Here is an 18,607-nt window from a genome sequence, read left to right on the forward strand (position 1 = left end):
TTTCCGTCTCAGCCTCCCTTATAGCAGGGTTACAGTGACACCACCAGGCCAGGCTTTAAATACTGCAGTTTTTAAGACCCACAAATTAGTTCCCAAATAATTACAAACTTGAATAAGGTCACAGGAGAACACTGTGGAAAGATGAGTTCTGGGAAGGCCTGGTCTGACTCCTCCCTATTCCCTCAAGGGAAAAGCTCTCTATAAAGCACGGCCCCAGTTGCGGGTGAGCCTGGGACAATGTTCCCACCTCCACCATCTGTAACTAGATAAAGGTAGCAAGAAAAGGTTGTTTGTCTAGAGGACGGCTTCCTGGGGCCCAGGACAGTCTGGGAGAAAGGGGATGATGGCTGAGGTCGCTCCAGATGGTGTCCAGTTGGTCCTTAAGGAACCGGATTCGATCGTCCAGACTGCGCTGCTGTGACAGGATCCTGGCCTTGGAGGCCAGCAGCACACAGTAGGAGCGCAGATGCTCTGCGGGCAGCTCCCGCTCCAACACCTGACGCAGGGTTTGCTCCCGCCGAGCCACGTGCTCCTTCAGCTCCTTAGCGTCTTCTTGCTGTCGCTGCAGAAGCAGGAGTCGCTGCAGCAGAGAGGCCTGGAACCACCGAGAGAGGGCGCAATGAACACGGTTGCTCCCAGGATGATCCCGGCAGTAGAACGAAGGCCCCTCCAAACCCTGCTCTTCCCCCAACCTCAACCTCTCTTACCTTCTCATCAGGGTCGCTGTCTGAGCCCGTCCTAGCCAGGGCGAGGTTTACACGGGCCAGGCGACTGCCTAGCAGCAGCAGAAGACCAAGTACGCGCTCTAGATCGGTCATGAACCGGCGGAACCGTTCCAGATCCCGGGGTGTACAGGCCTGGCTCACTGCAGCCTCCAGAGTTCCGTTGCGTTGGGTCCAGTCTGCGGCGGTCCCCCGCAGTCGCTCCTGCTCAGCGTGAAGATCCTGCAGCATCTTTTGGAGGAGGCGGGCTAGTTCCACCTGCCGGGAGGGCCTAGGTATTCAAAAACTGGGCCAAGTCCACATTTCTCCAACCAGACACCAAGCCGTGGCAGATCCCACTCAACTTCCATCCGCCACCCACCACACCCCACAGCCGCACTCACTTTTTTGGCCTGTGCGCTGTTTCCTTCAGGGAATCCCTGGCCACTTGATTGGTCAGGCACAGGGTCGGGGGTAGAGTTTTCAGACCTTGATGCTTCCTGGGAAGTGGGCAGATCCTGGGTGAAGTGGCGTCCGCAGGACCTGAGGACAAAGCCAAAGTTGCCTGAATTTTTCTGCCTTAGACTGCAGACACTCGGAATCAGGAGTCTTTAGTGCCTGTCCTTGGTGCTTACCCTTCCTCCGATGCACCAGCAGCCTTCTCTCCAGCCTCCTCACCCGCTGGCCTCATAGCATTCCGGATCTCTTCAGCAGGAAAAAGCCCATCCAGCAGGCCCAGAGGTGGCTCTGGACCGGGCTGGGCGGCAAGAGAATGGCTCAAAGAGGGATCCAGTCTGGCCAGCTCCTGAACCAGCTCCTCAAAATGCCGACTAGGCCAAGTAGGCTTGGAACCGAGCTGGCCCCAAGTCAGGGAAGTATGGCGAGGGGACCCTGGAGTCTCAGAGTCTGCCGGTCTCAAGATGTCATCGACAGAGGGAGGCTTGGGAGGGATTTCCTCTGTAGCTGCAGAGGGGTCCGTGGTCAGCAGTTCATTAGGGTCAAAGGTCGGGATGTCATCATTTGTAGTTCCAGGAGTGCTGGGAGGTCTGGAGATATCCACAGAGCCATTCACCCCCTGCCAATACTTGTCCGCTCCTGTGATCCCTGGAACCTCATAGAGGGGGCTTTCTCCTGAGACTGCACTCTGACCAGCTTTTTCGCTTGAGTCATTTTCATACTGCTGGTAGGAGGCGCTGGAAGTGGAGGAGACCCTGAATCAGAAAAGTACAAATACTTTTCAAAGGCTGGCTGCTTGGGGGCATCCTCACCACCTGGGCATTACAAGAGGGGGAGTTCCCAGCCCTCTGGCATCATTTTCTAGATGTGTGCGCATATGTGTGTGTGTGTGTGAGAGAGAGAGAGAGAGAGAGAGAGAGAGAGAGAGAGAGAGAGAGAGAGAGAGAAAGAGAGAGAGAGAGAGAATGGAAGAGAGTCTCTCTGTGCTTGGACACATGAGAGGATTCACCTGGTTGGGAGCCCTTGGGGGGCATGGGAGTCTTGAGGCGACGACGGCGTTTTGGCCTCTTTCAGGAATACTTCATCATCAGGGAGGGAGGGTCCCGGAGCAGACGCCATGGTCTCAGAGATTCTCCGACCACAGCCAGCTGGTTTGGTCTGGAGGGCCTCTCCAGGACACACCATTGCAGCCTCCTTCTGAGCCAAGAACCTAGAGGCAGGGAGCCTACAGTGACCAGGAAAGAGGCCCTTCCCACTGCGCTGGACAAACAGCAGAGCATGCAGTTTATGAAAGACAGAAGTCTCAGACTGAGGCAGGTAGACTATAAGATTAGACCATTGTCAACTTGAATGGATTTGGAATTACCTAGGAGACACACTTCTGACTGACTGACTGACTGACTGACTGGGAGGGGGTTTCCAGAGAGGTGTCACTGAAGAGGGAAGATGTATATGTGTGAGGAGAGTGAGACTGTAAGATGACTGAATGTGGACAGAGCCACCCCATGCTGGGGTTCTAGGACTGAACGGAAGTGGAAAAAGAAAGAACGCTGAGTAGCAGGAGTCTGCTTCCTGATGGGGTGTAACCAGAAACCCCACACTCCCTGAATCCATGCCTTCTTGATGGACTCCACGAGCCAAAATAAGTATTTCTTCTTTAAGTCCCCATCTCTCCCTATGCCCTGCCCCTCCCTCCGTTAAGTCCCCATTCTTAGGAATTCGTTCTCAACAATAGGAAGAGTAATGGATACAGGACCCAGTGGTGCCTTTTTAAAGCAAGACCCGTGAAAGGTGACTCCAAGAGTGTCCCATGTCTCTCACCTGGAAAGCTTGGTCTGAAGCAGTGGTCTGGGGGTGTCTACTCTTTGAGGAACAGCCTAGAACGGGGAAACAGTGGCCTGAAACAGTCTTCCAGGCGCCGCCCTCCCCCACCAGCCCGAGTGGTTTATCTTCCATACCTGGACAGCGGCCACAGTCCTATCTGAACCCATGCAGGGACCCATGACCTCGCCTGAAACACTCTGACTTCGACCCGCAGGTCTATGGGCATTGCCAAGATCCGCGGGCCCGGAATGCAGCTCCATTGAGCTTAGGGACTGAGTCTCCTGCAGCCCTTTGGATTTAGCGTGCATCCCACGCTGCAAGTCTTGCGTGCAATAAGCCTCTGTCAAGCCCTCGCCCGTGGGCCCACCGCTCCAACCCACACGATGTAGTTTGCCTGGCTCTGAGAAGCAGCACAGCCGTTGTTGGCTGGCGAGATGTCCCCGGCCAGCAGCAGCCAGTGCTGGGACCGCGGCGCGTGCGGGCTCCGCGTCTCCCAGCTCCTGGCTGCTGGAGGCGGAGCGCACGTGCACCGTGGGGGGTCGCGCGGGGAGAGCCGGACGCAGGCGACCCGGCAGGCTCATGCGGAGCTCCTTTCGCTGGAAGGACGTCTCCCGCAGCACTCGTCGCTGTGCACCCTGCAGCCGCTGGCGGTAGGCGGCCCGCGAGGCTGGCGGGCTGGGCGGCTCTGCGGTGCATGCCGTAGCTTCCGCCTCCGCGGCCAGTGCGTACAGCAGTGGGGTGTCTTGTTTGCTTAGTGGTCCCGGGCTTCCCTGGACTTCTGGGGACCGTGGGTCACTGTACCCAGCGACTGCCTGCCCAGGTCGCTGAGTCGTTGAAAGGACAGCGTCCTTCGAGGTAGGGGATCGGCTGCCCCAAACCACTCGCACGTAGTCCCAGTCTAGGTAAGGGAGGCGCTCAGTGCCAGGGGACGACATGAGTGTCTCGGGACCACCAGACGCCGTGGAGAAAGAGCTGTAAGCAGAGTCGGCACGTGTGGACAGCCGTCGCAAGTCCAGGCTTTCAGTGGCTGAGGCCTGGGAAGTGCGGTCTCCCCCAGTACCCAGGGCCTCCATGGTTGCACTGTTGGGAACTAGAGTTGGCAGACCTGGTGGGGACAGGAAAGAACAAAGAACAAAAAATCAAAACATGCCAGGCAGTGGTGGTGCACGCCTTTAGTCCCAACACTTGGGAGGCAGAGGCAGGTGGAGTTTGAGTTCGAGGCCAGCCTGGTCTACAGAGAGTTCCAGGACAGCCAGGGCTACACTGAGAAACCCTGAGAAACCAAACAACCAAACAACCAAAAACCTCAAAACAAAAAACAAAAACCAAAAAACAAACAAACAAACAAAATAAAAACACAGATGGACTGGTGGGTGAAGAATTCAGGTAAGGGCTAGGACAATCTGCTGACTCCTTTACCACGAAGAACAGGGGGCTTACATGTCCCTTCCCTGGTCACATGGTCCCTAGCTCTGGCATCTTTTTTTCCCCTCAGTATAGTAGAGCTTTTTGAGGTAGAGATGGCATGAGCAATGGGACTCATTGTAACCGCAACTCTGGGCGTTGGGACCCTTAGTTCTAATGCAGTAGGCCCTCTCGATTGCCAGGGCTTCCTTAGCAGCACATCTGCTCCCACACCTCCCGCGGTGCTGAGAACCTGCGCATGCTCAAACCCCAGTCCCACCCAGGCTGCTTCCTGGCCATTCTGTTAGCGTCTCTGTTTGATCTTTCCCTGATAAACAATGATCAAGAACATTGAGATCACAGAGGAGCCCAGAGAAGGGAGGCAGGAGGCAGGGCGGGAGCAGAGGCAGCTTCACAATCTGTCCACCCCCGTTCTGTGCCCTTTATGGTCCGGGCGTGTAGTACAAATACTCATCTTAGTTCTCATCTCCCTATGTGCTTTTTTTTACAGATGAGAACCCCGCGGTTCTGAGGAGGAAGCAATTGGCCCAGAGACACACACAGGTCACAAGTGGCAGAGCCCTGGCTGGAATCTAGGCATGCCTCCAAGTTCACTGCAGCCAAAATCAATTTCCTAGAGGCAAACCCTGGCCAAAGCCCTTACCATGGTCCCTTTTTCTCCAAGAAAACCCAAAGTCCAAGTGGGAAATAAGTCAACTTTAAGGGCCATAAATTCCAGAATAATACATTGGGTGGACCTGCAACTCTGGCTTCTGTGTAGGAATCTTCAGCAGACACCCACCTCCCTTATGCCTCACCCATAGGACACAGCTTAGAGGTCTTGAGGTTCTTGGGGGGGGGGATCACCCATCACCCCTACTCTGCAATTGTTTGCTATTCCCTCCTCCCATTCCCACCCCTGAGCTTCCTGGGGACAGGTCCTGCCCTGATTTGTCACCCAGTGCCTGGCACCAGCCCTGGCATGTAGTCAATGTTAAATAAATAGTCACTGAATAGCAAGGGGACGGGCAGAGGCACGGGGGGGGGGGGGGCCCGCGGTCAGTAGAGGGGTGGCCTTGGTAGAAAAGAAGAGATTTCCTGTCTTCTGCAGCCCCCTTCTCCCCTCCCTATTAGTCTTCTCTGGGGAAGGCAATAGAATGGGTGAGGAGGCCCCATGACCATGGGCATAACCAGGTTACTCATGCATTCTCAGGAAGAAACAGAGCCTGCAGGCCAGCAGGACTGGCTGGAAATTGATCTCTCCCCAGTGCCAGGAAGCAGAGCAAGGGGGAAGGCCTGTGTGGCTGCCTGGGGATTGGCTGAGAGCAGCACTGAGGCTTGAGGATCTGTGACTCCCGGTGAACTATGTTGGAAGTCTGTCTTCCTTGACCTGTTGGTTAGGATGCAGAGATTAGGGTGGTGCACACGGGGGTGTGGTCCAGAAGACGGCTCATCTGCGCTTCCCAGACACTTTAGAATTCAGGCGGGCATCTCTCTGAGATGCAGGAGACTGTACATTGCTGAGAGGGGGTCCAGAAGTCTAAAGTCTTCCTAAAATGGAGGGGCAAGTGAGCCTTCACTAGACTTAGGGCCAGACATCTTGATGTGACCATGCTGGATGACTCTTCATGCACAGCAAGGCCAGCTCTGTTGGTCAGTCTTTACATTCAGGGCTGGGGATCTTTTTGCAAAGACTTTCTACTCTATAGACCTCAGGAGGGCAAAAAGCTACCGAGTGGCAGGCCCTAAGAGAATAGTCAACAGCCAACTCTTCTAAAAGGTCTTCCCTGGCTGTTCAGACACTGGTGCTCTCTCGCTCTGCACCCCCCCCACACACACACACACATTTTCTTTTCTTTAAAAAAAGCTTTTATGACTAGGCAGTGATGGCTCACACCTTTAGTGCCAGCCCTTAGGAGGCAGAGGTAGGCGGATCTTTATAAGTTCGAGGCCAGCCTGGTCTGCAGATCAAGTTCCAGGACAGCCAGAACTAAACAGGGAAACTCTGTCTCAAAAAATAATCCAGTAAAATAGACAGATAGAAAAGTTTTTTGGGAGTGTGTGGTATATGTGCAGGTGCGGGCATTGGAAGCTTGAGGTGGATGTCTAACATCTTCTTCTATCTCTTTTCATTCCCTCCCCCCTTTTTTGAGACAGGGTCTCTTAATTATGTAGTCTTGGCTGCCCTGGAGCTTCCTAAGTAAGACAGGATGGGCTCGAACCCTCGGAGATCCACTTTCCTCTACCTCCCAAATACCAGGATTAAAAGCATACACTAAGCTTGGCCTCACCCTACTTTTTTTTATTTTGCTTTGCTTTTCTTTCTATTCTTTAAAGATTTATTTATTTATTTTGTGTATATGAGTCCACTATAACTCTCTTTAGACACAGCAGAAAAGGGCATAGGCTCCCATTACAGATGGTTGTGAGCCATCATGTGGTTGCTGGGATTTGAACCCAGGACCTCTGGAAGAGCAGTCAGTGTTCTTAACCGCTAAGCCATCTCTCAGCCCTTCTTTCTTTTCTTTTGTTTTCTCTTCTTTTTTTTTTCTTCTAGTTTATCTTTTTCTTTTCTATTCTTTTCTTTCTCTAGATAGGGTTTCTCTGTATAGCCCTGGCTGTCCTAGAACTTACTCTATAGACCAGGCTGGCCTCATTAAAGGTGTGTGCCATCACTGCCTGGCTGAGACAGTGATGAACATCATCTAACTAGGCTAACTGGCCAATGAGTTCCAAGAATCCCCTTGTCTCTGCTCCTCCCTCCACAACAGCACTGACGCTATACTTGGGTGCTGGGGATTCAAGGTCAGGTCCACAGACTCATACAGCAGGTGGTTTACTAACTAAGCCAGCTCTCCAACTCCTCTTCCTAATCTTTCTAAACCCAGATCATGGGCTGGCATGTGTCATTCATGCCTGGCCATGCTGGCATGCCAAAAAAGTAGAGGTGATGAAATACAAAGATATTTCCTCAAAGGAGCCTTTGAGGCTGGAGACATGACTCAGTGGGTAAAATGGCTGCCAAGACTCAATGTGAGTCTGACCCTGGAGACCCATTTGAGAGAAAGAACCAACCCAACATGCTCATTGGCATTGAGTCATGGGTGTCTGCACAGTCTCTCTGTCTCTGTCTCTCTCCTATATACACAAATAAGAAAAAATATTTTTTTAAAAAAATAAATCATGAACATTATATTATCGCGTTTCTGTGTCAACAAAGGGTTTTCTAATCACCAGATTAAAAACTGCTTAAGATGGCTGGAGAGATGTGCCAAGAGCATTTGCTCTGATAGATATGGTGGTACACAGTTTTAATCCCAGCATTTGGAGAGTGGGGGTAGGGGGGCAGGAGGATCTCAATGAATTTGAGGTCAGCCTGGTCCACATAGCAAGTTCTAGCCAAGGCCTGTCTCATCAAACAAGCAAACAAAGTCAGAACTTGCTGCTTTTGCAGAGGACCCAGATTTGGCTCCTTAGCATCCACATCTCTTAGTCCCCATCTGACAAATATCTGTAACTTGAGTTCCAGGGGAGACCCATACCAGAAGGGTCCTCCCTGGGCACCTGACCTGCATGTGGATCACACACATACATGAAGGCAAAACACACCCATATACATAAAAATTTTAAAAAAACATAACAATAAATCAAAACGAAAACAGCTCGAGAGACAGAAAGGTGACTCATGGGGCAGGGCTGTGCACTGTGCAGGCCTGACAGCTTGGGTTTGAGCTCCAGAATCCATATACAAAGTCAGATTCAGGGGCTGGACAGATGATGGCCCAGCAGTTAAGAGTACTGACTGCGGGGCTGGAGAGATGGCTTAAGAGTACTGACTGCTCTCACCATAGACCTAGCTTTGGTTCCCAGCACCCACACGGCTCATAACCAACTGTGACTCTAGTTCCAGATGACCCAATGACCTCTGAAGGCTATTGTATGTGATTGGCTACAAATATATAAAACAGAGTAAATGTTTTTAAAAGTCAGCTGCTGTAGTGCAATCAGTAGTCTCGGCCTACCTACAGTGAGATGGGAGGTAGAAACAAGAGAGTCAGCTGGAAGCTTGAGGGCCAGCTACCCTTAAATACACTACAAAGCAGCAGACACAAGAGAGACCTTGTCTCACTGTGATGGTTTGAATATGCTTGGCCCAGGGAGTGGCACGATTAGAAGAGTAGGTGTGGCCCTACTGGAGTAGGTGTGGCCCTGCTGGAGTAGGTGTGTCACTGTGGGTGTGGGCTATAAGACACACACCCTAGCTGCCTGGAAGGGAGTATTCTGCTAGCAGCCTTCAGGTGAAGATGTAGAACTCTCAGCTCCTCCTGCACCACGCCGGCCTGGATGCAGCCTTGTTCCTGTCTTGGTGATAATGGACTGACCCTCTGAACTTGTAAGCCAGCCCCATTAAATGTTGTCCTTGTAAGAGTTGCCTTGGGGCTGGAGAAATGGCTCAGTGGTTAAGAGCACAGACTGGAGCTGGGTGGTGGTGGCGCATGCCTGTAATCCCAGCACTCTGGGAGGCAGAGGTAGGCAGATTTCTGAGTTTGAGGCCAGCCTGGTCTACAGAGTGAGTTCCAGGACAGCCAGGGCTACACAGAGAAACTCTGTCTCGAAAAAAACAAATCCAAAAACAAACAAACAAACAAACAAAAACAAAAAACAACAAAAACAAAAACAAAAAACAAACAAAAAAAAGAGCACTGACTGGTCTTCCAAGTTCTGAGTTCAAATCCCAGCACCCATATGGTGGCTCACAACCACCTATAACGAGATCTGATGGCCTCTTCTGGTATGTCTGAAGACAGCTATATATTTATATATATTATAAATATATAAATCTTTTTTTAAAAAAGAGTTGCCTTGGTCATGGTATCTGTTCACAGCAGTAAAACCCTAACTAAGGCACTCACCCAGGTGGCCCTGCTGGAGTAGCTGTGGCCCTGCTGGAGTAGCTGTGGCCCTGCTGGAGTAGGTGTGGCCCTGTGGGTGTGAGCTATAAGACACACATCCTAGCTGCCTAGAAGGTGACAATGGACTCCTGAAGGTTCCCCTCTGATGTCCCTAACACACTGTGATACCCATGCACACATATTAAATAAATATTAAATAAAGTCATTAATGAAAACACCGGTTTATAATGAACCATTGAGCATGTACATGTATCTATTTTCTTATTGCCCCTAACTCCTCTAAGGGATGCTTTTACATGGGGCTTCTGTCTGTGCAGAATCCCCATATTGTCCCTTTTGTAGAACTTGTTGTTCCCCCAGGGCCTTGGAACCTCAGCGCAAACAACACAGAATTTTCACATCTGTGCCCAGAGCAGGGATGGCCATAGAATCTGCTAGAAAAATAGACTGGGAACCTGGGGGTGGAGGAAGGTACTTAATACCCTAGCGAAGGAATAAGGGGGCTCAGGGCTCAGAACTAGGGCTCCTGAGGCGGGAACACGAGACCCGGAGGATGGAGCTGGCGTTGGAGGCTGGACCTAGAGTGAACATGGACCCAGACAAGCAACCAGGCCTGGGACTTTAGTCAGGGTTTGTTGGGAAATGTGATGAAGACAGTTGTTGTCAGTGGACAAAAACCACATGGAAGCAATGCATGCTGGTCCAGGTCAGGGGGCAGGAGAGGTGCAGAAGAAAAGGCAAGCTCAAAGCTAATCGGGAATGAAACTGTCTGTCAAGGGCCAGCTCCTGTCTTCCTGTGAGGACCTGTGCAGGCTTCTCCTCCCCTCCAGCCTTCCCTCAGTACCAGGAAGGCTGTAACTGCACTCCCTGACTCTTCCAGAGCCAGAGGTTCAGGGTTCAATGTTCAGATCTTAAATCCTAGTACTCCAGGTGTCTGATGGGCGAGATTTCAGGCAAACAAACTCCTTGGTTCTCTTTCCTAGTCTCCAAAGCTATGGGTGACATTGCATCCCTGTGTGGCATCTTTTCTACAACATAGTGGCTGGTTTTTCAGTCTCTGCTGAGCTTGGGCAGACTCTGTGAGACCCTACTTCCAGGAAGTGTAGAAAAAGCAGAGGACAAATGACACCTGGGTATAGACCGGCACAGCCACTGACAGAGCACATAACCCGTGCTTCAAATTCTAAGCGAAGGGCAAAAGCTAAGCCCTGGGGACCACAAGGGGCAGCAGAACCACACAGAGAGGTGAGAAAGGGGGCGCTTGGGACACTAGGAGAGCGGGTGGCCTCTGATCAGCGCATTTCTAGGCCTTTTCTGTGGGATTCACGGTCTGGGAAGATCGGAGATTCTCCAGCAATCGAAGCTCAAGAACAGAAGGTCGCGAGGTGGACGCCACCGTGTACATTGTGTCCCTGCAGCAGCTGGGCCACCTGGACAGCTCTGTCCCCTGCCAGGCCTGGCCGAGAGTAAAGGTGCGCAGGGGCCCGATTCCACTGGCGCAGCTGGTCTAGACTCCCAGTCGGAAGGTCCAGACGGAGTGACGATCAGCCACCGCGAAGCAGACACCGTTGTCGCGGCCCCGACCCTCCCGTCCCTGTCTCCCTTCTGGTAAGCGGATCTGTGTGTCCCCTCACCCGGTCCCGCTGCGTACCTGTGGCTCCAGCCCGAGACGCGCTCCAAGGCGCCGGCGATCCCTCAGTGACATCCGAGCCCCGGGCTCCAGCTCCCGACGCCACCTTCAGTCTCGGGCCGCCCGCAGGGGAGGCGCCGTCTCCGGCCGAGGAGGGGCGGGAGTCTCGAGTGGCGGCGGGGCTCCGGGAGCCGCGCCCCTTCCTCTTGTGATCCTATACGTGGTCCCAGTCCCGGGCCCCGGACCTCTAACCACTGCAGAGAACTCAAGCCGGAGGGCGATCGCACTCGCTTCCAGCACTGCCGGGTCCGCAGGCAAGACTTTAGGACCAACAGGTTCCTACGTTCGGAGGTCAAACCCGCCCCGAGGCAGCAAAGGCTCACCTTCCTTTTTTTTTTTTTTAAACCTTTAAAAAGTTACATTTATTTATTTACTTATTTATTTGGTGAAAAGGTAATGAGGGGCGCTCCCTTTTGGAGGAGTCGGTTCTTTTTTTTTCCTCCCCGTGGAGTCCTGGGATCCAACTCAGGAGATCTGGTTTGGTGACATGAGCCTTTATCCACTGGACCATCTCTCCTGGCCGGTTCTCTTAAACTCCACGGAGAAAACAGATGTGCCTGGAGTTCCTGCCTCATACTCTCCCTCTGAGTGTACTTTAGATGGCTGGCCACTTGATCAAATTGCTCTTCAGACCTACATTTCCAAAACCATGCCACCTACTGGAGTCCTTTCACAGGCTCCTCTCTCCCTTCTTTGTCTCCCGTCCACTAGACCCAGACCAAGCAGAGCCCTGAACATATGTGCTCGCATCTATTACTGGGAGTGGGGTCTTCACCTTTTGGGACAAGCCCACCTGCAAAGAATGCTCTGCTGGGGCTAGAGCAGTAGGCTAGGGATGGCCTAGTGGTTTAGATCACATGTAGCTTTTGCAGAGGATCTAAGTAGGACTCCCATCACCAAATCATTTATAACTCCAGGCCTAGGGGATTCAACACCCTCTTCTGACCTCTGAGGGCACCAGACAGGCACATAGTACATGTCATAGTGTACAGACACGCCTAACATTCATACACATAAAACATATAAAAATTTTAATAGTATAAAAGAATGTTCTGTCACTGGGCAGTGGTGGCTCCCAACACTCGGAGGTAGAGACAAGCAGATCTCTGTGAGTTTGAGGTCATCAAAGTCTACAAAGTATGTTTCAGGACAGCTGGGGCTGGCTATACAGAGACACCTTGTCTCAGGGGGGAAAAAGCGTTCTGTCTTTGCCTGCCACTGTACAGTCTGTTGTCCAACTTCCCAGAGTCTGTGAGTACCCACTCAAATAAACTGAGAGACAAAACTCCATCTGGGAGTCTAGGCTGTCAGGGCCTGAGGTCTCTATTTTCCTGGGTCTCCTGGGGCTAAAGGAAACAGCCAAGGAGCCTGACTCCTAGGACAGACACCCTTCACCCACCCCGTTCCACTTTTCTTCTGTGAAGAGGAAAAGCCGGCCCCAAGACGTAGAAGCTGGCTTGCCAATGCCAGTTAGATGTTGGTGCTGCCAGGAGATGAACTGGCATTCACAGGAGGCCTCAGCTTCCTGCCCAATACAAACCACCACACAAGGCACCCACAGATCATTCCGTACCAGTGGTGACCAGGACACAACCAGGTCTGTCATCAAATCAGACACAGACAAAACATGAACACAGTCTAATGAATAAATGACTTTTTTCTCAAGCCTCTGCTTTTACAGCTAGTCTCAATCTCTCTCTCTCTCTCTCTCTCTCTCTCTCTCTCTCTCTCGTTTGTATAGAGTAGACTGGAGAGACGACTGCATGGTTAGGAGCACTTGTTACCCCAGCAGAGGACCGGGTTTGGTTCCCAGCTTCCATGTTGCAGCTCGCTGCTGTCTGTAACTCTAGATCCCAACCAGCCTGGCTATGTGAGGAGACTTTATTGCATAAAAATGAGAATCTAGACGTCTCCCTTCTTCTGTGGCTCTGTGCTTTCTGAGATTCGGGAGAGATCTCCTCTGGAGTCCCCTATATGGACAGACTCATGCAGGGTTGGAGTCACTGAGCTTGCTGTCCATGAGACTGACGGGTGGGTGATGGAGCGATGGCTCAGTGGTCAGCGTGCTTGCCTCTCAAGCACGAGGACACACACACACACGAGAGAGAGAGAGAGAGAGAGAGAGAGAGAGAGAGAGAGAGAGAGAGAGAGAGAGAGAGAGAGATACACATACATACAGCACACACACAGAGAATGAGGAGCAGGTGGTACTTGTCATTTGAGCTGAAAAAAGAATGATGGTGACTCCAGTACTCAGGACATAGAGGCAGGAGTTCAGGAGTTCAAGACCAGTCTCAGCTACATAGTGAACCTGAAGCCAATCTGGCCTGAGTGAAACCTTGCCTCAAAGAAACAAACAACAAAAAAGCAATTCAGAAATTGTTTAGCAAAACCATGTTGTCTGTGCTTTTTATTTTGTAATTGTGTGTCTAAATTTGTAAATGTGCGTGTCTGGTGTGGGTTTATACACTTGAGTACGAGTGCCCATGGAGGCCAGAAAATGGCATCAGATCTGGAGCTAGGGTTTCAAGCAGCTGTAAAATGGAAGATGTGGGTGCTGGAAACTGAACCAGGGTCCTCTGGAACAGTAGTATAAATCTTGACTTCTGAGCCATTTCTCTAGTCAAACGTCCATTTTTGAAATTCCAACAAAACATGAATCACTGCTTATATGCAAATATCTGCTTAAACTGTAGATACCTCTTCAGGGCAAAATTTTAACTTTCTGTTTCATTTGAGAGACAGTCTCAGGACCAGGATGGCCTTGATTTCACAACTCTCATGCCTCGGCTTCCTAAGTGCTAAGCCACAGATGTGAGGACAATTGGCTGTGACGTCTGTGACCCCACTGATTCCCAGAGCTGACTCAGCTGAGCCAGCTAGCCAGGCAGGTGTTCCTATTCTTCATGTGTGTCCCTTTCCCACACAGGTGGGGACCAGTATTCATTCAAGGATCTAAGCAACTGCACTCACCTGAGAGAACTCTAGACAGACTTCCAAGAGCTGAGGTACCACACCCAGCTGTTTACCATACATACACACATGCATGCATGCATCCATCCATACATACATATACACATGCATGCATGCATCCATACATACATACATATACACATGCATGCATGCATACATCCATCCATACATACACACAAATATACAGCTTTTGGTTGGTTGGTTGGTTGGTTGGTTGGTTTTCAAGACAGGATTTATTTGTGTAGCCCTGGATGTCCTGGAACTCACTAGGTAGACCAGGGTGGCCTTGAATTCACAGAGATTCCCAAGTGCTGGAATCAAAGGCGAATGGCGCCCTACCTGGCTCTGCTCTTTATAAATTATTATCTATTTTAACATGTATTTGTGTGTGTGTGTGTGTGTGTGTGTGTGTGTGTGTGTGTGTAGGCCAGAGGTCAATCTTGGATGTTGTCCCTCTATAGCCATGTACTTAACTTTCTGAGACAAGGTCTCTGAGTCCCAGGACTCAGTGATCAGGGCAGGTTGGTTGGCTAGCAAACCCCAAGAATCTGCTGATCCCTGCATCTCCACTGCTGGGATTACCAGTGTGAGCCACCCTGCCAAGCCTCATATGTGGATGCTGGGGACCAAGCCCGGGTGCTCCTGCTTGCATGGAAGTGCTTTGCATGGAAGGCTGTCTGTTTGCTTTTGAATTACACTCAATTCACTAAACTTGTCCAAAGATGGGGCCCTGGCCACAAGAAGGGAGCAGAGGGAGATTGGAGCTTGCCATCCCCTGTAGTGTTCCCAGCAGCCAAGATCTGAGTGAGGTTTGGTGAAGTTTGGCAGTCCTGGAGTGTAAACAACTCTTCCTTTCAGACCTAACTATTCCAAAGAAGGGGTGCTGGGTGGTGGCATTCCTCCAAATACAGAGATATCTTTCCTCCATAGATGCTATTTGCTTTATTAAAATAGCCAACTTTCCTCTTCCATCCAGACTATCAGCACCAGGCCTGGACTCTTCCTACTCTGTCCTCATTTATACATTACCCACAGGTCTTTGCACTAAAGAAGAAACACAAGGTAAGTGTACAGAGACCTCTGTCTTCGACCAGCTCCAGTGGGTCTCATTTTGTTTTTCCGGTCTAGTGGCATCGAGATGAAATTCACATTCTCTACAGCTCGTTTTGATTCTCAAAGTTAGGAACTACCTCAGGGGCTGGGGAGTGCAGTTCAGTTGACAGTGTGCTCCTCCAGCTTGCATGAGGTTCTGGGTTCGATTCCCAACATCACATCAAATTGGGCATAGTGGTGCATGCCTGTAATCCTAGCATTCTGGAGGTGGAGGCAGGAGGATCAGAAGTTCACAGTCATTCATAGAACATTTGAGGACAGCCTAGGACACCTGAGACCCTACTTCAAAACAAGAAACAAAGCCAGGTGGTGGTGGCACCTTTAATCCTAGCACTCAGGAGGCAGAGGCAGGCAGATCTCAAGGTCACCCTGGTCTAGAGAGTGAGTTCCAGGCCTCTCAGGTTATGTGATGTGAGACCTTGTCTCAATGCCATCCCCTGCCCGCCCCCCCCCCCAAAAGAAAAGAAACTAGGTCAGATTTGAACTGGTCTGCAGCTGTATCGTGGAATCTCAGCCTCCCAACCTCAAATGGGCAAACTGTTCATTTGCGTGTAGACTTTACAGAGATGAGGTCATGCCCTCTGTCTTAGTTAGGGTTTTACTGCTGTGACCAATGCAAGTTTTATAAAAGACAACATTTAATTGGGGCTAGCTTACAGGCTCAGAGGTTCAATCCATTGTCATCAATGCAGAAACATGGCAACATCCAGGCAGATACGGTGCAGGAGGAGCTGAGAGTTCTACATCTTCATCTGAAATCTGCTAGTAGAAAACTGACTTCCTAGCCGGGTGGCAGTGGCGCACGCCTGTAATCCCAGCATTCAGGAGGCAGAGGCAGGCGGATTTCTTATTTCGAGGCCAGCCTGGTCCTCAGAGTAAGTTCCAGGATAGCCAGGGCTACACAGAGATACCCTGTCTCGAAAAAACAAACAAACAAAAAAAGCAAAAAACAAAACAAAACAAAAGACTGACTTCCAGGCAACTAGGGTGAGGGTCTTAAACCCACATCCACAGTGACACACCTACTCCAATAAGGCCACACCTCCTAATAGGATCACTCCCTGGGCCAATCATATACAAACCATCACACCCTCAAAGCCCCTCTGCTAAAACCACTCTCTGTTCCAGCTAAGCTCCCGGACCTCTACCTGCCGAGGACTCAGCTGACCTGGAGTCTAAAGGGAGGACAATCCAGTCTGGAGCTCTGGCTCCAGACTGTGCATGAGAACTGCGTGCTAGACTTGGCACAGAACTGGGGAACAGCATGCCACGTGCACGTGGTATGAACTATGATTGTTGGCTCTGGAAACAGAATAAAGGCTCCTGGGTTCACCAAGAAAACCTTTCTGCTTCTAACGGAGAGCCTGCAGTTAGCCAGACTTTGCTGTGAAACAGGTGTGAAGACATTGATTTTCAAACATCTTGGACCACGTGGATTTTTTTCTTTTTCTTTCCTTCTTTTCTTTTCTTTTTTCTTTCCTTTCTTTCTTTCTTTTTGTTGTTGTTGGTTGGTTTTTTTATTTTTATTTTTTTTTTTTTGAGGCAGGGTTTTTCTGGCTGACCTAAAACTCACTCCTGTAGACCAGGCTGGCCTCGAACTCAGAAAATCTACCTGCCTCTACCTCCCAAATGCTGGGATTAAAGACATGCACCACCACCACCCAGTGATTCTTTTTAAAGATTGATTTATTTAGTATATATAAGTATGCTGTAGCTGTCTTCAGACCCCCTAGAAGAGGGGGTCAGATCTTGTTATAGATGGTTGTGAGCCACCATGTGGTTGCTGGGATTTGAACTCAGGATCTTTGGAAAGAGCAGCTGGTGCTCTTACCCGATGAGCCACCTCTCCAGCCCCGGTTTGTTTGTTTGTTTTGCTTGTTTTGTTTTGTTTTTGAATAGGGTTTCTAACATTAGTTGGCCTTAAACTCGAGCTTGCTTTCTTTGTTTCTTTTGTTTGTTTGTGTGTTTGATTTTTGTTTTTTCAAGTCAGGATTTTTCTATGTAGCCTTGGCTGTTCTGGAACTCGCTCTGTAAACCAGGCTGACCTTAGAACTCACAGAAATATGCCTGCCTCTTCAGTGCTGAGATTAAAGTCATGAGCCAACACTACCTGGATGGACATGCATCCTTCCTTCATAGCCAAGGATAACTTTGAACTTCTGATCCTTCTGCCTCTACCTCCCAAGAGGCAGAACTATGGGGGTGAGAGACCATATCCAGTTTACATTAGGCTGGAAATCAAATCTAGGGCTTCATGCACACTAGGTAAGAACTCTAAAACAGACCTGCATCCCAGGGACTATTTTTAAGATTCTGTTATCCTAGGGGTGGTTGTGAACACACTCACACACAGAAAGAGAAAGAGTGTAGTGCTTTTCAGACTTCAAGAAAAGCAAATAAAATAAAATAAAAATAAGCACACACTTTTAATCCCAGAGATTGGGAGGCAGAGGCAGGCAGATCTGAGTTTGAGGTCAGCCTGGTCTACATAGTATGTTCTAGGACAGCCAGGGCTATATAGAGAGACTCAGTCACAAAAGTCTCAAAAAAAGAAGAAAGAAAGAAAGAAAGAAAGAAAGAAAGAAAAGGAAAGGAAAGGAAAGGAAAGGAAAGGAAAGGAAAGGAAAGGAAAGGAAAGGAAAGGAAAGAAAAGAAAAGAAAAGAAAAGAAAAGAAAAGAAAAGAAAAGATAAAGATAAAACAAGGCCACAAGTCACAGTTGACTCTCCTGGCAGATCACCTAGCAAGACAAAAGGGGAGTGTGTCTATGAACCGGGAAACACTGAAAGAATTCTGGTGGAAAGAGCAATCGACTCCAGCTTCCCAGACACAGCAGTGATGGAGCCCCAGACAGTTTCATTGCTCAGCTTTGATTCTATTTGATAGAACAGGGGAAACAAGTGTTTTGTCTACACCTCAGTGTCCCAGGGCCAGGAAAGCCAGAGCCACAGAAACTGAATGACAGTAGCTGTTTGACCCAGAGATCCCAGCATTCCTGATCTCTGCTTCCTCATTCATAAAACACAGAGCCTGTTCCATACCTGCTGGGCAAAGATGGACTGGGATATGGGCCCAGGTCTCAAGTTCTACATTTATAGCAACATCAGTTAATGCTGTGTTATTTTCATCTCTACACAGACTAACATCAGACCCAGTGCAGTATTCTGTTCAAGGGTCTGTTTTCAGAAGAGGGTCAACTGTGAACACTTTTTGGAGTCCCCAGTGGGGCTGAGTACCTTATTTTTAGGGGGACTGTACATTGTGTAAGTATTGGGGAGAAAGAACCACACCGAGAGCCAGCTCTAGCCAATGTGATGCTCCTGCCAGAATCAGGACCTCTTGGGTTGACATGGAGATGCAGGGACAGGGAAGGCACTCTCCTGAGTGGGTCTCCTGTTGTTGCTGCTCAGTTGTCCTTGGTCATTGGCTGTCTTCGTGGTCTTGCTCTCCAGTCTTTTGGATAATTCTCTGAGCCACCAGATCTCCTGGAAACATCGTCATCCTTCTGGAAGTGAGGCTGGCAGAGCTGGTTGC

At 50.1% G+C, this 18,607-nt stretch overlaps 1 protein-coding gene across 1 annotated transcript; it reads right to left on the reverse strand.

The window, feature by feature from the left end:
• Positions 1–99: 99 nt before the first annotated feature.
• On the reverse strand, positions 100–4,076 carry Shroom1 (shroom family member 1). The gene is made up of 7 exons (XM_052197314.1): positions 3,116–4,076; positions 2,979–3,034; positions 2,167–2,367; positions 1,337–1,894; positions 1,106–1,244; positions 708–980; positions 100–595 (listed from the first exon to the last, which is right to left on the reverse strand). The coding sequence occupies exons 1-7, from the start codon at positions 4,052–4,054 to the stop codon at positions 263–265; spliced, it is 2,499 nt and encodes an 832-aa protein (XP_052053274.1). The 5' UTR covers positions 4,055–4,076; the 3' UTR covers positions 100–262.
• Positions 4,077–18,607: the final 14,531 nt, after the last annotated feature.

Source organism: Apodemus sylvaticus, chromosome 10, assembly GCF_947179515.1.
Source record: "Apodemus sylvaticus chromosome 10, mApoSyl1.1, whole genome shotgun sequence".
In the NCBI taxonomy this organism is placed as follows: domain Eukaryota; kingdom Metazoa; phylum Chordata; class Mammalia; order Rodentia; family Muridae; genus Apodemus; species Apodemus sylvaticus.

Coding starts and splice junctions, on each gene's coding strand:
- Shroom1 (XM_052197314.1), bottom strand. CDS start 4,054: ATGGAGGCCCTGGGTACTGGGGGAGACCGCACTTCCCAGGCCTCAGCC. Junction 3,035..3,115: donor GGACTGTGGCCGCTGTCCAG/GTATGGAAGATA, acceptor TCCCCGTTCTAG/GCTGTTCCTCAAAGAGTAGA. Junction 1,245..1,336: donor GCTGGTGCATCGGAGGAAGG/GTAAGCACCAAG, acceptor CTTTGTCCTCAG/GTCCTGCGGACGCCACTTCA.